Source organism: Vanessa cardui, chromosome W (assembly GCF_905220365.1).
Source record: "Vanessa cardui chromosome W, ilVanCard2.1, whole genome shotgun sequence".
Lineage (NCBI taxonomy): Eukaryota > Metazoa > Arthropoda > Insecta > Lepidoptera > Nymphalidae > Vanessa > Vanessa cardui.
Window position 1 is genome coordinate 1057057 of NC_061153.1, and position 21051 is coordinate 1078107.

Sequence of the window (21051 nt, forward strand, 5' to 3'; positions counted from 1 at the left end):
AGGTCTAAATAGGCGATATATATATCAACGCAGAGATTGGGCGGTATATACACTGCATTAATAATGTGTCGCTTGGCGCGAGGCGAAGCCGGCAACTGGCCGGTGACGCAGTCCACAGCAGTCGGCGTGGGCCCAGGCAGCGCGCAGCGCACGGCACCCAGCGCGCGCCGTACGGCCACTAGTATCCCGCCCCCGTCCAACTTGCCAGTCGCCGCACGGTCTCGATCACAGCGAAATACGATATACCGCCCGTCAATAAACTCGCCATCAGATATATCAGGTGTTAACCAAGTTTCCGTTAAAATAATAAAATCATAAGAATTAGATAAAATATTCATGTAAACAGTGTTTAGTTTGGTTCTGATTCCCCCGCAATTTTGATAATATAACGAAATATTTTCAAGCATGAGCATTGGACAATGTGTAAAGAAATATTAGGAATAATAATGAATGATGTTACAAGCGTAATGGTTATATAAATTATTTGATTCGAATTATTATCATTCACGAATAAGTATGAGCTGATTATATATTGAATAGTTCTGTTTAAATTTGAATATGGCTTTGCATGATATTCATATGTAATAATAATATTCATCGTATTCAATACTGTTCGTCTTCGATTCGTTGAGTGGTAAAATATCAAATACGTAATGCAAAAAAAGGCGAAATAAATCAGTCGTACGTTTAACTTATGACCTAAGTGTATAGTGTAAATAAGAAAAAAATATAAAAATACGAGGTAACAAAAAAAAAAAAATAAAAAATTGCTAGAAAAAATAAACTTATGTAACCAATATATCACATACATAAATACATACACAGATGCACGCCAATATACATACAATATGGGTATAATTATATAAATGTTAAAATAATGTAAAATACGTCTAATTGTAATTATTAAATATTTTAAACGAGGTTTATAATGATGATTTATGAACATGAGTATATTTTTATATAAAATGTTAAAAATAAAAAATACAAATCAGACGACAGTATTGGTCCGAGAAATCTATATAGGTACACACGTATACATATATCATAAATTTTATCATAACAAAAAAGAAATAAAGTTACGTTATGATTATATTGTATAAATGTCAAACCTATCTTATAATATTGTGTTGAATTATAGAAACCAGTTTTAATAATATTTTATTTACTTATTATGTGGGTAAAGAGTAACAATATTCTTTTTATAACGAGATTTAATATAAGTTGGAAATAAAGATCAACATTATTCACAAACAATACCAATGAACGCGATGTTGTGGGGTAGTAGAATAATTTTTGTACAGAGTAGTGCAAGTATAGTTGTAAACTAATACTAATGTTGTTTTTGTTACTAAACTTAAAATTAGTTTGAAAAAGGGATACCAGAAACATTACTATGGGGCAACTAATATGCAGAACTAACTCACGTTTAACGTTTAGGTTTGATTTTAGACAAGTCTTCTTCTTTGCGAATTGCGATGACATGCGATGTCTCATTTTCACGCACAAGAACACAACCATGTTTAACCCAGACGAAACGCAAGTTTTGTTTTTTGCATACTTCACGTGCACTCCGAAACAGCTTCTTATTTTTTAACGTGAGGTGTTCATTCACAAAAATCTTACGCTTGTCTCCACTAATCTGTAAGTTTTCTGTGTAAATGCCTTTTTTCATTCGCGCAGCTGCTAGTATGTTATCCCGACGGACCCTAGTGTGTAATTTTACAATTATATTTTTGGGATGAGTACTTTTGTTATCAGCATGCGGTACACGATGCGCTGACACGATATCACCAGCATTGATAGTAAGCTTGATTGCGGTTCCGAGCTCTTCAACGATTTTGATAAGATTCTCGCCGCGTCTTTCCGGACAAGTGGTAGTGCCGCGCTGTATACCTTCGGGTTACAGCCGAATGGGCCGGCACGCCCGGGGAAGTACCACTCTCTCACTTAAAATCGGCGTAAAGTGGTAGCTATGCTACCGCGTTTCGCCCGGTAAGTGAGAGTTCCGGAGGCCCAATCCCCCTCCCACCCAAAACTTGATGGTTGTGCAGAATATGGTTAAATTACCCCAGGAGGGTACCATCAGCGACAGCGGTGGAGAATCCCTCTCTGGGCATCCATGCTCAGGACATATACCACCTGAGCAGGGATGCCCAGGCTGCCCTCCGAATTCTGGGGGGGGGGGCAATTTTGCGCTCGCCACTGTTCGAGGCAAGCGGAGCAGGCATCATAAGACAACCCCTACCACCCTCGCTGTGGACTTCTGCAACATAAGGGGACTCAACTCTAACCTCAACGCCGTTCACTACCATCTGGAAACGGCGAAGCCGGCCTTGCTCTTTCTAACCGAGACCCAGATATCTTCTCCTGCCGATACGACTTTTCTTTCGTACCCTGGGTACAAATTGGAACATTCCTTTGTACCACGAGCTGGGGTATGCGTTTACGTCAGAGATGATATCTGTTCTCGACGCCTCGGCAGCCTTGAAGGACAGGACCTATCGATTATCTGGCTGCGTGTAGACTGCGATGACCATCCGCGAATCTATGCGTGCCTTTATAGGTCCCATATCGGTAATGCCGAAACCGACCGACTGGTTGAGCACGTCCAATTGGCTACAGATTCCGTGCTGCAGCAGATTCCATCCGCAGAGATCATTATTCTAGGCGACTTTAATGCCCACCACGCTGAATGGCTCGACTCACGCACCACCGATCATGCGGGGAGATCTGTTCTGGACTTCGCTCTAGCATATGATCTGACACAACTGGTCAACTCGCCAACGCGGATACCGGATGTGGAGGATCATACACCTTCCCTGTTGGACCTTCTGCTGATTTCGCATCCGGATGGCTATCAGGTTATCGTCGATCCCCCTCTGGGCTCGTCTGAATACTGTCTCGTCCGGAGTACAGTGCCGGTTGTGCGGTACTCACGGCCTCGCTTTGTTGGGTGCCGCCGAGTATGGCACTACAAGTCAGCAGATTGGGATGGGATGCGGTCTTTTTTTGCATCTTACCCATGGTGGCAGATTTGTTTCTCGCCGGATGATCCGAACGCTACTGCTGACTCTGTTGCCGATATGGTGCTTCAGGGTATGGAACTATTCATTCCTTACTCTGCAGTACCCATCGGTGGCAAGTCCCAGCCTTGGTTTGGTCGCTTCTGCAAAACAGCATCACGCCGAAAGTGGGAACGCTATCAAACCTGGGCTAATGCATCTGCGTCTCGTGATGTAAATACCAGCGCATTTAAAAAGGAATACAACTCTGCCTCTAGGTCCCTCAAAAACGTGATTGCTAGGGCGAAGACGGAGCACATTGGCAGAATTGGCGAGAGACTGGTGCGTCTCCCTTCAGGAACACGAGCGTTCTGGTCTCTCGCTAAGGCTGTCTTAGGAAATTTCTGTCAGCCCTCTTTTCCATCTCTGCACAGAGACGGTGAATCATTGGCCCATACCGCGAAAGAGAAAGCTGATCTTTTAGGCTCTCTCTTCGCGTCGAACTCGACTCTGGATGACCAAGGAAAATCTCCACCAACAATTCCGCGGTGTGACACCACGATCCCGGAAGTTAAATTCCGGCAAAGTGCAGTTCGTAAAGCACTTCTTTCCTTGGACATTCATAAGTCGAGCGGACCCGATGTGTATCCCTCCAATCGTGACATTGCTCGGTGATGCCTCGATGTGACGGACATGTGCTCCCGAGTTGGCACCGGTCTTAACGCGTCTTTTCCGGCAATCCTACACATTAGGCGTCGTCCCGAATTCCTGGAAGACAGCTTTGGTGCATCCGATCCCTAAAAAAGGCAACCGCTCAGACCCGTCCAATTGTAGGCCTATAGCCATCACCTCCTTGCTCTCCAAGATAATGGAGTCCCTTATTAACTGCCAGCTTCTGCGGTACCTAGAGGAGAATCAGCTGATTAGTGACCGCCAGTACGGTTTCCGTCGGGGTCGCTCAGCCGGTGATCTTCTAGTTTACCTTACTCACAGGTGGGCTGAAGCAGTTGAGAGCAAGGAGGAGGCATTAGCAGCCAGCTTGGACATAGCGAAGGCCTTCGATCGTGTATGGCACAAAGCGCTTCTTTCGAAGCTTCCTTCCTATGGGCTTCCCGGGAAATTATGCAATTGGATTACCAGCTTTTTGGCAAATCGGAGCATCAAGGTCGTTGTCGACGGTGCATGCTCCGACTTAAAGTTCGTCAATGCTGGTGTTCCACAAGGCTGCGTTCTATCACCCACTCTGTTTTTTCTGCATATCAATGATTTGTTGCAAATCGGGAACATTCATTGCTATGCAGACGACAGTACCGTTGACACCTTATACACCGGCCGCGCTAATATTTCTCGGGAAAACGTCGAAGAGAACCGGAACAAACTTGTGTCTGAAATCGAGTCTTCATTAAACGAAGTCTCGAATTGGGGCCGGCTAAATCTAGTCCATTTCAACCCCAAAAAGACGCAAGTTTGCGCGTTAACCGCTAAAAAACACCATTTGTCGTATCTCCACGATTTGAGAACATTCCGATAGCCGCTACAGGTAGTATCGGAATACTTGGCGTTGATATTTCGAGCCTCGTTCAGTTCCGCGGTCAATTGGAAGGCAAAGCCAAATTGGCTTCAAAAAAGCTGGGCGTGCTCAGCAAGGCGAGACAGTATTTCACGTCGGCCCATCGCCTTAAACTTTACAAGGCGCAAATTCGGCCTCACATGGAGTACTGCTCTCACCTCTGGGCGGGTGCTCCCCAGTACCAGCTCCTTCCTTTTGACCGCATCCAACGTAGAGCGGCTCGAGTTATCGACGATCAAGCCTTTTCCGATCTCCTTGATCCTTTGGCTTTACGTAGAGATGTGGGATCACTCTGCATCTTCTACCGAATTTTTCACGGGGAATGTTCCGAGGAATTGTTCGGATTAATCCCGGCTGCTGAATTTCACCTTCGGACATCTCGCCAAAATTCTAAGTGTCACCCGCACCACCTTGATGTCCGAAAATCCACAACAGCGCGATTTCTCAGATATTTTCGCACGCACCTGCAAGCCCCCTGGTGTTGCAGATGTCCATGGGCGGTGGTAGTCACTTTCCATCTTTCCATCAGGTGAGCCTCCTGCTCGTCTGCCACCTATGCCATAAAAAAAAAAACGTTGGCAATTTCGAGGTTGCATTGTCGTGCCTGCTGCTCCATCATATCTATTTTGGCCTCCAAATGACTCGTATCTTTAGGCTGCTGTTTGACTTGCTCAAGTCGTTTCTCAATTTCCCCTACACGTTTAAAGCATGTTGTATATCTGTTATTGAGTTCTTCAAAATGTTCAGATATAAAATTTACGGATTTTTCAGGTCTGCAAAATCTTCCAATATTCTTGAAAATAGAGTTTGCTGATGGAGGAACCAATTATCTAGTTTGTTCATTATAGCATTTTGGAAATCTTGAAATTCCCTGCGCATGGGTTGTTCAGTTACCCCAGAGCGAATGCGTTGGGTCACAAAGTTCGGTGATGATTGGTCCGATGCAGATGTGAAACTTACTTCCATGACCTGTTCCGCACCTCCTTTATCAGTCATTGTAGATATAAGTAATGTATGTCTCTGTTCCGTCAATACTCTGTATCGGCCGGCAGCAACAATATAGTTGAAGCGACACTGTGATGCGCGACGGGTCGGATCGAGTGACCGAGAGGATATGATAGATTGTGAAGAAGTTGAGCGTATAATTAGTGGCCTTCGCGATAAAAGTCCTCCAGGATGAGATAGTATTCCTCCATCTTTAATAAAAGCCTGTAAAAATGTCGTAATAACTCCAATTACACATGTTTGTAATCTTTTGATTTCCACAAGCGTTTTTCCTAGAGTTCTGAAAAGAGCCGTTATCAGTCCCATTTACAAGCAAGGAGACAGAAGTGATGTAACTAATTATAGGCCAATATCCGTCCTACCAGTGTTATCGAAAATCTTGGAAAGAATAATGAATAATTCACTTGTCAATTTTCTAAATAAATATAAAATAATTGCCAAAAACCAATATGGATTTAGATCGGGTATTTCGACAGAAGATGCAATCCTAAGCCTTACTAGTGCTGCAGTAGATAACCTAGATAATGGTAATAAATGTTTTGGAATTTTCCTTGACCTGTCCAAGGCTTTCGACACTGTATCGATTCCGAAACTAGTAAATAAGTTGGAACATCATGGCATTCGGGGTAGGGAACTAAAAATATTCCAAAGCTATCTTTTGGATCGTCAACAGTGTGTTAAAATTGACTCCTACACTAGTGATCTATTTTACCGGTTTGCTACGGTGTTCCACAAGGCAGCATACTAGGGCCAATTCTCTTTTAATTGTATATTAACGATCTGTGCAAACTTAATGTTACAAACTGTAGCATCTTTGTCTATGCCGACGATACTGCTATATATATATTCTGGTATACGACAGCAACTGGAAGAGTGCCCACCAGCACGCTCAAGAAGCTCTTAATACAATATCTCGCTGGCTTTCAAGCAATTTACTAAACTTGAATACCCAAAAAACACAAATCCTTCCATTTTCTAAAACATCAGCTTTTTCTGTTCCTCCAGAATATTTTAATATCGATGCACATACCTGTCCTATCCCATCCCCCACCTGTGGTTGTGTACCCCTTAGCATTGTTCCTAGCGTTAAATATCTTGGCATTAAGATTGACTCCCATTTGAAATGGCATTCTCAAATTGAAGATTTAATTAAAAGATTTCGAAAACTAACATACATATTTAAGACCATAAGACACCTGACCGAGCCAGAAATTGTAAAAACTGTCTACCTTTCCTTGTGCCAATCTATTCTGACGTATTGCATCCCGATTTGGGGTGGAGCCGGACAGACAATAATGCTGAACTTGGAAAGAGCCCAAAGAACCATTTTGAAAATAATGACCCATAAACATATCAGGTACCCCACAGCTCAGCTGTTTTCAGAATGCCAAGTTTTAACTGTCAGGCAACTTTATATTCTTCGGACTATTCTGCGGAAACATGCCACCCTACCCTACCCGCCTGCCCTTACAAGACGCCGTGCGCATAGCTATACATATATGTCCAACTGTTAAATGTAAAACTACATTCGCAAAGCATCAACTTTATCGAAGTCGAACTCTGCGAAGCTTTACAATAGGATTCATAAGATTAATTCTATATATAACCATAATAGATTCGAAGTCAAACAGAAAACCACTGCTTGTCTTCTGAAATTGTCATACCTTGAAACTGAAAATCTTTTAAAATAAATCAAGTAAATTATAGGCATGTTGTTCATAATAAGCATACGTTCACACACACGCTCGCACACACACATACGCACGCACTCACGCGGCACACACACACACACACATACATACGTACGCACTCACGCGCGCGCGCACGCACACACACACACACACACTCACACACACACACACATACTCACAAACTATTTTTAAGTAGATTAAATTACTTGTTTTCTCTCTTCACTTATTTTTATATAAACTTTTTTTTTTACAAAACTTTAAAAGCATTCAAAAGCATATAATCGTTAATCGACTTTTAAGTAGTCTAATATTTTTCATTTCATTTACCTTAGGAAGACTCTAAAAAATATGTTGAATACGCAATTATTTTTATTACTTTTTCGTGCATATTCATTTGTTTTAAAATAGTGTTTTGTTTGAAGTCGGTTTTTCTTTTTGTTAAAATTTTTATTTTTAGTTCATTTTTGAAGGCGGTTTTTTTTTTATTTATAAAAATTTATTTACTGCTTTTCAGTGTTGTTTTGTTATTTATAATTACAATTGGTAGTGTTTGTCATTCACTTTAATGCCGTTAATCATTGAGGAGTTCTCCTGGTAGTCCACCATCAGCTAGACTTCATCATAGGCATGTTTACTAACATCAATTGCTTGACGACTATCTTAAAGAAATAGAACTAAGCCCGTAAAATAGTTACTTACTAATAGGTTCTGATTACTAGTTGTGGTCTTCATCATCAGTTCCACTTCATCAAACGTCACTTTTCGTGAGCATATGACCCAAGGCACTTTGAATAAAACCGAAATCACTATAGGTGTGCCTATAAAATTTGAGGAGTTCCCTCGATTTCTCCAGGATCCCATCATCAGATCCTGATCTCCTGACAATGGGACCACCTGTAAAACATGCCCTTTCAAACAAAAAAAGAATTGTCAAAATCGGCCCAGCCATCTTCGAGTAATTCGGTAACATACATAAAACATAACATACATAAATAAAAATAAAATAAAAAAAAGGCCCCGACGAATTGAGAACCTCCTCCTTTTTTTGAAGTCGGTTAAAAATGAAACTATTTGCACTGAAAATTCACAAAATAGATACAAAGAATTGATATAAAAACACAGATATTTCACTAACACGTGTGTCAACCAAAGCTAACGCAAGCCAATTCTCTACATCTATAATTTAAATCTATTTTTACATAGTATGACATGCCGTCATAGTGACGTATTTATTAATTTTGACATAAATAAATTTATATTTAACTTTAAGCTGACAAAGGATACAATGTACCTGCCACTTAAATATAAACGACATATAGCTACATTGTTAGCTTACAATATATTTGATCCAATTGTAGACACTACAATTAAAAAAATATATTATACCCTTGATTAGTAGTTGTGCTACTAACAATAATAAATTAAAAAAACTAAGCAATAAGACAACGGATAAGCACTGTAAATATATTATTAGTATTGTACATCAGAATATACAGAGCTTATCCAGCAAAGATAACGAAATTGAATTATTTTTAAAGTACTATAAGGGCCTGTCCGCACAGCGATATTTCACCGCGCGGTTTTTATTCTTGCGTATTATATTCCGCGATCGGAATTACACTAGTACGCACTGCAAATAAAAATTCGTGCGATTTTTGTCAGTTTATTGCTGTTCCCGGCTGAGATGCACGTCTAGAATGGACAATCGAACAAAAATTTTAATATATCTTCCGTGGCGGCGGCGTAACAGACGTATCAAAAGATGTCATGAACATTGGATTCACCCATTTACGGCATTGAGACCCATGAAAGGTTTTTTTTACATAAAATATCAAGAGCTCCGAAAATATGGCGAAAAATTTTTCGGATATTACAGAATGACAAAAAAATCTTTCGATAATTTACTACAACTCGTTGGTCCCGCGATTATCTATCAAGATACGAATTGGAGAAAAGCAATCTCAGTTGAAGAGAGACTCTCAATAACTCTAAGGTAAGATTTTCCATACCTACTTTTTACAGTCATCAGGAGCAAAATAATCGAGGTGCAGTGATAATTGTAGCATTCCAGTGAACAATAATAACTGACAGAAGTAAATAAAAACAACGGTTAATTATACATTGCCATTTATTTAACGGGAAATAACTTCTATTTAAATAAATCGTAATCTTTCATGCCAAAACCACTCCCCTCTACTACATATGAAGAATAGCTAAATGAAGTATTTGGAAAATTTGAATTGAGAGAGAGTGCATATTGGATTGAAGATGACGACGACCACCGATCGGGCGGGAGAAGAGGCGCGCGACATCCTTTCCTTAACGCCACCGTTGCACGACTGAGCAAAACGCGCGAATTTTATTTCGCAGTGCGGACATAGCCATAGCTACTTTATACTGCACAAAACATTCGCGCGGATTTATTTCCGCACCGCATCGCGTCAATTCTGCATGAAATCACAGATTTTTTTATCGCGCGATTTTTTTATCGCCTGTGCGGATACTTCCATATGATTCAATGTGTTACAGAATGACGAAAAAAAAACCGCGCGGTGAAATATCGCTGTGCGGACAGGCCCTAATATTGACATATTTTGTATTAGCGAACATTGGATCTTGTCACATCAGCTACCACCTAGTATTAATAACTATAAATTGTCAAGTGCGTTCTTTAGAAAATTAACTAAACATGGAGGATCATTAATATACACAAAACAGAATATACATTGTAAAGAGCGAAAAGACATTGTGGATCTTTCAATAGAGCGCACTGTTGAACTGTCATGCGTGGAACTCGAGCATACTATAGCTATGTGCGTGTACCGACCTCCACAATCGGATTTTAACCTTTTTGAATGTGTGATGGAGGACGCCCTTAAGCGAGTCTGTACTGGGCGAAAGAATATAGTTATTTGTGGAGATTTTAACATTGACATTTTAGTGCAATCTTCCATAAGTACTAGGTTCATAAATTTATTTCAATCTTATAATCTAAATAACATATTTTGTGAACCTACAAGAATATCAGCGACTTCCGCAACCTGCATAGATAACGTGTTTTGTAGTTGTGAGGCCGTTAATAAGAAAATCTTATCAAACCTTACATCAGATCACTTTGGCCAAATGGTGTCAATAGGTATAAAAAAAAATCAAAAGAAACGAAAAATCACTTGTAGGCCAATTACTGTAAAAGGTTTAATCAACTTCAATAATGCTTTACACTGTAGCCTTCCAAAATTGAATCTTAGCTCAAATGATCCCAACTCTTTATATAATTCTCTTTTACAAGTAATTAATAACGAATTCAATAAAATATTTCAGTTAAAAACCTTTTATCAAAACAATGAAATGCAGTTCTCAGACTGGGCCACTACCGGTATCTATATAAGTCGAAATAAATTGTATGAGCTATATGAACTTAAGAAATATAATCGTGATTGTAAATTTATCAATTTTGTTAAAAAATATTCCAAGTTACTTAAACAAGTTTGTCAAACAGCTCGTTCGTTGCATATTAAAAATAAAATCTTAAAATCTAATAATAAAATGAAAACTACTTGGGATATTATAAGTTCGGAAACAGGTAGGTTGAAGTTTGATGCAGGGCAGTTATCCCTTAGTATAAAAGGCAAAATTGTAGGCAAAGATCTAGATGTGGCCAATGAATTCGAAGAATATTTCTCTAATATTCCTCTGAATATTACTAAAGGACTTAATGCGTCTCCTAATGACGCTTTAGACCTACTCAAATGTTATGTTCCCCAGAATGAGTTAGAAGTTTCTTTTGAGAATATAACTCGGTACGAAATATTAAAAATATTTAAAACATTAAATAGGTGTATTAACGGCTGTTTCACAATATATTTATGATAATATAATCTTTATACAAAAGAATATTAAAAATTATTCTATCAATGCTGATGTACATACTATTAATACAAGAAATAAGAATAAACTTGTAACCCCCAGTTTCCGTTTGCATACGGTAAATAGAACGTTTTTGGGCAATGGTATACGCATATATAATAAGATACCGGAAAATATAATCAATTTACCATTTTCAATTTAAATTTAAAAATATTATTAAGACTAAATTAATAAATAAATCATACTATTCATTAAAAGAGTACTTTTTAGAGAGAAACGCCTGGAGTTAGGCTCGGGTTCCATCATAGGACGCTAATTACTGTCAATAACAGCATTGTAAATGTGTTTATTTGAAAAGAGCAACTATGCGAGTTTCTTGCCGTTTCTTCTCGCTAGAAGCTGCTTTCCGAAACGGTGGTAGTATTTGATTATTGACGATTCAAAAACGCTTCATTGTGAAGTTTACTTGAATAAATTGATTTGATTTGATTTGATAAAATCCTAAATCCAACAGACTGCAAGACCTAAAGATACAGTCAGTGCCTTCTGCGTGCAACCGGAACGTTACTCAAGATACCAATTGAGAAATCGTTGGCGGTAGTTGTAAATAATATTTATTTTGTTCCTCAAATAGACAAATGCCACCTTAGTCTACCCGTGACCACGAACGCTGTAAGGTGCTCGAAACGTCGGGATGCCAAAAATAAAATAATTTCACTGAAAACTACAAAAATAATGAATAAAACGCAATTAATTACAAAATAATTGATAGTTAATAATAATAATTATAAATTATAATAAATCACAATATAAGATTTAATAATTCAAATTTAAATCACGAATTTAACATAAATTAATAATTTAGTATCCGACAAATTTAACTACTTCCACTATTAATTGTAAAAACATTAATACAAACAGAGCTGAGATGGCCCAGTGGTTAGAACGCGTGAATCTTAACCGATGATCGTGAGTTCAAATCCAGGCAAGCACCACTATATATATGTGCTTAATTTGTGTTTATAATTCATCTCGTGCTCGGCGGTGAAAGAAAACATCGTGAGGAAACCTGCATGTGTCTAATTTCATCGAAATTCTGCCACATGTGCATTCCACCAACCCGCATTGGAACAGCGTGGTGGAATATGTTCCAAACCCTCTCCTTAACGGAAGAGGAGGCCTTTCTCAGCAGTGGGAAATTTACGGGCTGTTACTTTACTTTTTACTTTTAATACAAACAAATTGAATATTAAAGAAACTTAACCACTTTAACTAATTGTTATTAATTGTACTAATTTACTAATAAGAAAACAATTTAAACTAGAAACAGGAGTGACCAATACCACAATTAAGAGGTGTGAACGGAGCGAGTGCTATCGTTCGAAAGGTACCCGGCCGCCTAGCACGTCGGTTTATATCGGGTCGTTCCCCACCTCGCCTGATTTGTTGAGCGATAAGCGATTGTAAACAACTTTGTTGTTGGACTTGCACGTGTTTATTGACACCTGTTCCTGGTGGTCCATCTGGTGTTATTACTGCGCCGACACGGCCAAATGCATGGTATTAATCGTCAATAGCTGTCAATAGCATCTATGTAAGGAGGCCCCTGTCCTCAACTTACGTTACTCATTATCAAACTGAGGAGGCCCCTGTCCTCTACTTAGTCACTTCGTAAGAAGGCCCCTTTCCTCTACTTAGTTACTTCGTAAGGAGGCCCCTGCCCTCAACTTACATGACACTTGCATGACTTTTTACAAATAAATAAATAAATTAAGAAAATTAATAAATTAAGAAGTAAATGAATGAATAAAAATTCAAGGTTTATACCTTTATTACTGTGCAATTTGTACATTATCAGGGTTGCTCATACTAATATTTTTTAGTTCTACTGTCGCATTAGTTTCATCTGGCGCCGACGTGGGATCTATATTTATATTCTCGTTTGGCTTCGGTGCAAGCCGAAGTTGATCGTGGGCTACTTTCTTTGGGCGGCCACGAACTGTCACCTTCTTTACTTGATAACGATTATTTGGTAATATTTTCCAGATTTCATAAGCATCTGGGTATTTTAGATCAAGTCCAATTTGGCACCTAGGGTTAGTCTTGAATAAAACATAGTCCCCCTTCTGAAATGGTTTTACCTTGGCTTTACTCTGGTCAAATCTTGCTTTGTCTTGTTTACCTCGGTTGATAATTTTCTTTTGCATATAACTGTCAAGTTGGCCTCGATTTACAGTTTCCTGTTCCTCGTCAATTAGATACACTAATTCTGGTGGTAATGCACATTGTCTCCCAGTAAGGGCTTTAATTGGACTAACATTTGTTGTTTTGTTCTTTGTACAGTTAATGGAAGCCCTCCAGCTAGGGCTTCCAAACTTTTCTTCCAATCTTGAGTTTCGTAATTGCGAATGATAGTTAGTCCATTTTTCACAATGGCCATTATCCTTTCCACCTGTCCATTGGCTCTACTAACACCTGGAGCTATAAAGTGCTGATGAATGTTATGGTTTTGACAAAACTCTTCGAATTCTGCTTTAAAAGCTGTATCTTGGTCATTTATTACCTGTCTTGGAGCTCCAAACAGGGATACAACATGTTTAAGAGGTTGTAGCATAGAGTGAGCGGTTTTATTAGTCGCGTAAGTTAAAGTTACAAATTTAGTGTCAGCGTCTATAATCACTACAACATATTCATGCTTGTTATTTCTTTTGGTAAGATGGCCAGTCATGTCTATGTGGACAGTATCAAAGGGAATAGATTTCTTATCTATGGGAAACATTTCTACCTGTTTGGCTCCTGAAGGTCCTTTACTAGTTTTGCATATCACACAATTATCTACGAAACGCCTTACAGCTGTGGATATCTCAGGAAACCAGTAATTTTCTCGAATCTTACTAAGAGTCTTTTCCCATCCAAAATGTTTAAGCGCAGTGTGGTAGGCATTAATAATACTCCATTGATATGATTTTGGAACCACTTTCTTCCACTTTTTACTTCAAGGTTCTCCTTCATCGTAACTGTATTCTATAACAAAATTGTTAATTCTGTACTTACCTATTTCCTCATTGTGTTGCAGCTTTTTTATGATTTGAGCCAACTCTGCATCTCTCCTTTGCTCAATCTTCAACCATGCATCAACATTTTGCGCCAGGGTAATGCAAACTATAGGGTTGCGGCTAATGAAATCGGCATGTTTCATTCGGTTTCCTTGGCGATATTCTATTTTGAAATCATAATGTTGCAGAAATGACCACCATCTATGGATTCTGGGTAAAAGTTCATGTTTTCTGGAAGAATACTATATGGCTTTGCAATCAGTTACAATTGTAAAGAACCTACCGTACAGATATTGTCTAAAATGTTTTATTGCTCTTACTATAACAAGAGTTTCCAACTCGTAGGAGTGGTAATGACTTTCGGGTTCAGTAGTTCGCATACTCATATAACCAATGACATGCCGTCGTCCATCCTGTATTTGGATAAGGACTGCTCCCAACCCAGTGCTGCTAGCGTCTGTATGGAGTTCGATTGGGAGTCCATCTTGAAAAATAGTTAAAACCGGTGCTGAAGTTAATCGACGAATGACATCAAGTCCCGCATTCTGCTGTCCATTGAAACTTAACGTCCTTTTTTGTTAAATTATATAGAGGAAATAAGCGTTCGGAGAAGGATGGAATAAAGCGTCGGAAACAACCAGCCAAACCACAAAATTGTCGTACCTGTTTTACGTTTGTAGGAATTGGTGATTTTTCTAAAGCCTCTATCTTTCTTGGACTTGGACGAACCTTCCCCTTTGAAATCAAATTTCCAAGATATTCAATGGATGTCTTAAAAAATGAGCACTTTCTCGCATTTACAGTAAACCCGGCTTCGTTTAAGGCTGCCAGAACATTACCTAGTTTTTCAATCCTTCAGTGAACGTCTCACATTTTATCAATACATCATCCATGTAAACTAAGATGTTATCCAATAGGGGCCGCAATGCAGCCATTATAGCACGCTGAAATACAGCTGGAGCATTCATCAAACCAAACGGCATCTTCACGTATTCGTATAAACCATCAGGTGTAATAAAAGCTGTCTTAGGTATCGATTCTTCTTTGATGGGAATTTGGTAGAAGCCTTGAGCCATATCTAGACTGATGAAATAGGCGGCATCTGACAACCTGTCAATTTGATCTGAAATTATTGGTAATGGAAACTTTATGGGAACAGTATTTTTATTCAATTCTCAGTATTCAGTGCACATTCGATCCTCCCCATTCTTCTTCTTCACGAGAATCACAGGACTGGCTGTTTTTTGGAATACCTGTAGTAAATATGTCACTGTATTTTGATAGTACCTTTTTTAATTAACATATTTCATTTGCATCCATCAAATCAGTGTCCAAATCTGTAAAGGAGTCTTCAATCACATTTATATTAAGAATGGTTGACTGTCTCATTATCGTAGCACCAGCCTCAGTTATGACCACAGTTAAGCCTGTACCCTTCACTATTTCTGCGCCTATCAATAGATCACAGGGTATTTTATGGTCTTCCACAGTGTGAAAAGCAACTTCCACAAAAATGCCATTTATATCGCAAGTCGCATTGATCCTCTGACAGGACAAAATTGGAATACTGTCATTGCCAATATCTTTAAGCATTAAAGGATAATCTTCTCGTTTACCTGGAATAGATTGACTGACGGAACGTCTTATTAAAGAACGAGCTTCACCACTGTCATAAAATGCTGTAAATTTGCAGTTATTAATATTAACGTTCATTGGAGTTAAAATTGACCTGGCTAAATTAACCTTTTCGGTTTCATCTCCCATTTTCTTAAAACAGACCGACTCGGTGTGGCCAATTTTATTACAGTAGCTGCACGTTGGCCAAGGGAGTTCAGTTCGGCTCAGGAACTCACTTGTAGTAGTTGTGCTAAGCAAAGGTTTTGGATCAGTAATTTTCTTGTCACCTTTGTTACAGTTGGCTTGTACATGTCCCATTTTACCACATTTAAAACAAAGCATGGTGTCGTCCCTATTGTTTCTTAATCTCGGTCGTATGAAATTCTCGCTGTTTAATCGTAGCTGCAACAGAAATTAACTCGGGCACCGAGGAACATTTACTAGACAACAAACGAAGTCGAATAAACTCATTGTCTATGCAGCCTATTACAGCTTCTACCGCATCCTTCTCTTTATCACCACCGATGACTCTTTTCCATATATTCCAAGCCTTAGTATTTGAATCAGCTGGATTTGACATATCGAATTTAAAGTTTCGTAGCTTCACTATATCGTTAGAATATCGTGCCTCTAGTTCAAATGTTTGAATTAATGCTTCTCGCATTTCAGACCATATTGGTGATTTTACTAACCATGTATCTCCCAAAGTTTTGGCACGCCCTAGAAGTAAGCCAGCTATTTTCGTACATACCTCATAATCAGTCAGTTGCCAGTGATCCTTTGCCCTATCTACGTGCTCGCACCAGTCCCGTATTGGTACATCGCCATCTGGGTCAAATGATGCGATATAAATATCGCTGAGTCGCGGCCGTTTTGTTGGTGACACAGTCTGATTTAGAAGTCCTGCTAGAAATTCTCGATTAGAATCCATACTTAACTGCTGTTGCCGCGTTAAGTTCTCTATAATACTGGCCAAAGCAGACAGAGCCTGGTTATTTCCATTTCCTTCTGTGCGGGCTGATGGACCTGAAGAGTTCCCATGGTCCATTCCACTTCTGATTTCGGCTGAGGCCGTAACGTTTTGTAAAATAGGTGAACATGGACGTTCGTCCCCAGGCATAATTTCACTGAAAACTACAAAAATAATGAATAAAACGCAATTAATTACAAAATAATTGATAGTTAAAAATAATAATTATAAATTATAATAAATCACAATCTAAGATTTAAAAATTCAAATTTAAATCACGAATTTAACATAAATTAATAATTTAGTATCCAACAAATTTAACTACTTCCACTTTTAATTGTAAAAACATTAATACAAACAAATTTAATATTAAAGAAACTTATCTACTTTACCTAATTGTTATTAATTGTACTAATTACTCATAAGAAAACAATTTATACTAGAAACAATTCAGGAGTGACCAATATCACAATTAAGAGGTGTGAACGGAGCGAGTGCTACGTCGTCGTCCCCCATCTCGCCTGATTTGTTGAGCGATGAGCGATTGTAAACAACTTTGTTGTTGGACTTGCACGTGTTTATTGACACCTGTTCCTGTTGTTGTTTCCAAGCCGAGATGCACGTGTTCTTAAACGTCTGGTGTTATTACTGCGCCGACATGTTGTTATTGGCAAATAGTTATTTAGATTTTTGTATTTATTTTTGTATACACGAGTATACCATATTTAGATATTTATACTGTCTTTTATAGTGTTATATACATATTTATATATATTTATTTATTTTCTTTCTATTTATTTCTACTTTGATGAACTTTGAAGATGATTATGAAAATGCCTTAAGCAGTAACCATGACTCACTATCTGATACTGAACTTTTGGAGGCAAAACTCCAGAAAGTATTTCTCCCAAATAAGAACCTCCTTTCACTGGTCCATATCAACGTGCAGAGTCTACCAGCTCACTATTCTGATCTTCTCACATCCTTTGACACTAGTGTAGTCGATTGCATTCTAGTTTTTGAAACATGGCTAAAACCCTCCCTACCGTCTACTTCTTGTTCTCTACCCGGCTACCAACTGTTTCGCCGATTCGCGCGAAGACGCTTGTTGAACGTGGACGCGTTATTATCGCATTGCAAAACCGGTTTAATCACCACTGCGCTCGACAACGCGTAATAACTTTGTTTACAATGTCTATTGCTTTGTTCGAAAATAACAGATAAGAATGACTGCTAATAGTTCTAATGTGCAGGGTGAGACGGAACATGTTATGCAAACGGATATGAGTGATAACTTTAAGCATTCAGAGGAAGATGAGGAAATTGCGGATTCCAATTGTGAGATACATGAAAATAATATAAGACCGAATAAAAGGAATAGGGTGGCTAATAGGGAAGAAATTTGGACAACGGTTCAGAGGAAAGGTAAAAGGTTAGCTCGCGTTGGAGACTTGAACGACAGGGAAAGAATACCAGACGACCAGATTGAAGTTTGTATTTCATCCACTGACCCAATTCCAAAACAATTTAAGTTGGCTAAAATATTAACATTAGAGAATATACAAAATGTTGTTCGTGTTAAATATATAAATTCATTCAAGGTACTTATACAGTTTGATAAAGAAGAGAGTGCTGAGGAATTGATAAATAACAATTTCTTTAATGGAAATGGATAGCATACCAATTATGGGAGTAAAGAGGTTAAACGGAGAAATAGCTCAGATGGAAAGTGGGAGAATAGCGAGGCAATGAGAATCTGTTTTAAAGGTTCATCCTTACCATCTAAAATAAAAATGTTTGATACCACAGTAACAGTAACTCCCTATATGTTTCCTGTTACCCAATGTTCGCGCTGCTGGAGATATGGACATACGGTCAAAATTTGCCCATCAAATAAAATTGTTTGCCCAAAATGTGGTGACAACCATCAAAATTGTGAACGGTCTTCATTTATGTGTAATAATTGTGGTGGTAATCACATGGCTATGATCAGAATATGCCCCATTTATAGGAAAGAAAAACGAGTTCGAGAGTTAATGGCGAAATTTAATTGTTCATACAAAAAGGCTCTAACTATCTATGTTCCACCCAGCCCCCCTCCAGCACCTGTTATATCACATAATTTATTTCCAAAAATTAATAATGCTAATGATGTATCTGCAGTTCATAGTTTAAAAGAAAACACCGCAGAGCATAATCTTACAAGAACATACGCTGATGTCACAAAAAATAAAAGTAAAAAGCCTAAGAAGAAAAAAGTAAAGAATGCTGGAAAGGCCATCGCCGAAGATGTTATTAATATAGATGAAATAGAAGTCAATAATTTGGAGACAATGGAAGATAGACCAGAATCAGACACAGAAACAGTACTCAGTGAAGAACAAAGAGATGGAAAAGAAGGGAATTAATATAAAGATGAACGAGGGTTCGTTGAATGGAAATCAGTACTAAAAATTCTAAAAGATAAAATTTTAAATAGTGACTTGACTTGGGAAGAAATGATTAAAGAATGCTTGAGTATAATTTATGAAGGTGTATTATCGACTATAATGAGATTTATATCGGAATGGCCATGTTTAAGATTTTTAAGCAAATATGGATAGGATCAATACTAAACAATCTATAAATGTCTTACAATGGAATGCCCAAAGTCTAAGGCCAAAGAGATCGGAATTCGAATTAATATTAAATCAGGAGAAAATTAATCAGGTGAGTCGAGATGGCCCAGTGGTTAGAACGCGTGCATCTTAACCGATGATTGCGGGTTCAAACCCAGGCAAGCACCGCTGTTTCATGTGCTTAATTTGTCTTTATAATTCATCTCGTACTCAGCGGTGAAGGAAAACATCGTGAGGAAACCTGAATGTGACAAATTTCATAGAAATTCTGCCACGTGTGTATTCCACCAACCCGCATTGGAACAGCGTGGTGGACATATGTTCCAAACCTTCTCTAAGGGAGAGGAGGCCTTTAGCCCAGCAGTGGGAATTTACAGGCTGTTGTTGTGTTGTTGCAGGAGAAAATTCACATTGCCTTAATTAGTGAGACTTGGCTAGATCCAGACAGCTATTATCATATATCTGGGTATAATATTTTTAGATCAGATCGTAGAGATGGATTTGGAGCTGTAGCTATAATTACACACCGGTCTATACAAGCTCAACAAAAATATGTAAATATTTCTAATTCAGGAATTGAATATACATATGTTAAGATATTTAATTGTGGGGACTTGGAAAACATAGTATCTATATATTGCCCTCCAATAATTAGTACCTCTTTTCAAGACTGGAATGGATTTTTTTCTAATTTTGAGAACAAGACAATAATTGCAGGAGATTTCAACGGACATCATCGAAATTGGTCGAGGAAACTAGATACACGAGGATGTCACATTTTTGATGCATTATTAGAAAGTAATTTTATTTCTCTGAATGATGGCAGTGATACCCGGATAAGATTAGTCAATGGTTTGGTTCAGAGAACAACTCCTGATATCTCATTAGCATCTGAAGACATAGCTATTAAATTAAAGTGGAATGTTTTGAATGAAAGCCTGGGAAGTGACCATTTAATGATTAAAGTTAAATTATATATAAACTTAAAATACACAGTCAAGATGCGACGAAATTTTAAAAAAGCAAATTGGATATTATATAGAGAAGTAATGAAACAGCCCCTACATGAATACACAAACTCAAGTAACGGTCAAATGGCATATGACAAGTTTATAGCCATCGTCAATGCAGCTGCAGAAGAAGCTATAATAAATATATAAAAATATCAGAAAATCCAGTAGGCACTAGTAATTTTAAGCCAAAACCTTACGGGTCACAAAATATCTCGTGGTCAGTGGCTAAGAGACGCTTAGGATTAGCAGAGTTCAGAAGAAATCCCACATCTAGCAATCTTAGCATACTGCAAGAAAAGATAGGACAGACACAACAAGATATCAGACGTAGTAGATTCAAGTCGTGGCAGAACTTTTGTGACAATATTAATGAGGAAACTTCATATAGTGAAATGTGGCTTCGAATGAAGTGGATCAAGGGCGTCAAGTCGTCCCGGAATTTCATAGATGAGCGAAATTTCTGAAAAGTTATTACGAAATTTAGCACCAGATTTTGTATCTCCGAATCATCTAAAATTTAAATCCGATAATTTAATACTAAAAGCTCCGATTACGGTACAGGAATTAAATAATTTCTTGAAAAGATCAGACACGGCACCAGGCCAAGACGATATAACTTATTCAATGATTTACAATTTGCCC

At 38.3% G+C, this 21051-nt stretch overlaps 1 protein-coding gene across 1 annotated transcript; it reads right to left on the reverse strand.

Annotated features, from left to right (window-relative positions):
* Positions 1–1426: 1426 nt before the first annotated feature.
* LOC124542795 lies at positions 1427–5568 on the reverse strand. The gene is made up of 3 exons (XM_047120683.1): positions 5333–5568; positions 5147–5291; positions 1427–1885 (listed from the first exon to the last, which is right to left on the reverse strand). The coding sequence occupies exons 1-3, from the start codon at positions 5566–5568 to the stop codon at positions 1427–1429; spliced, it is 840 nt and encodes a 279-aa protein (XP_046976639.1).
* Positions 5569–21051: the final 15483 nt, after the last annotated feature.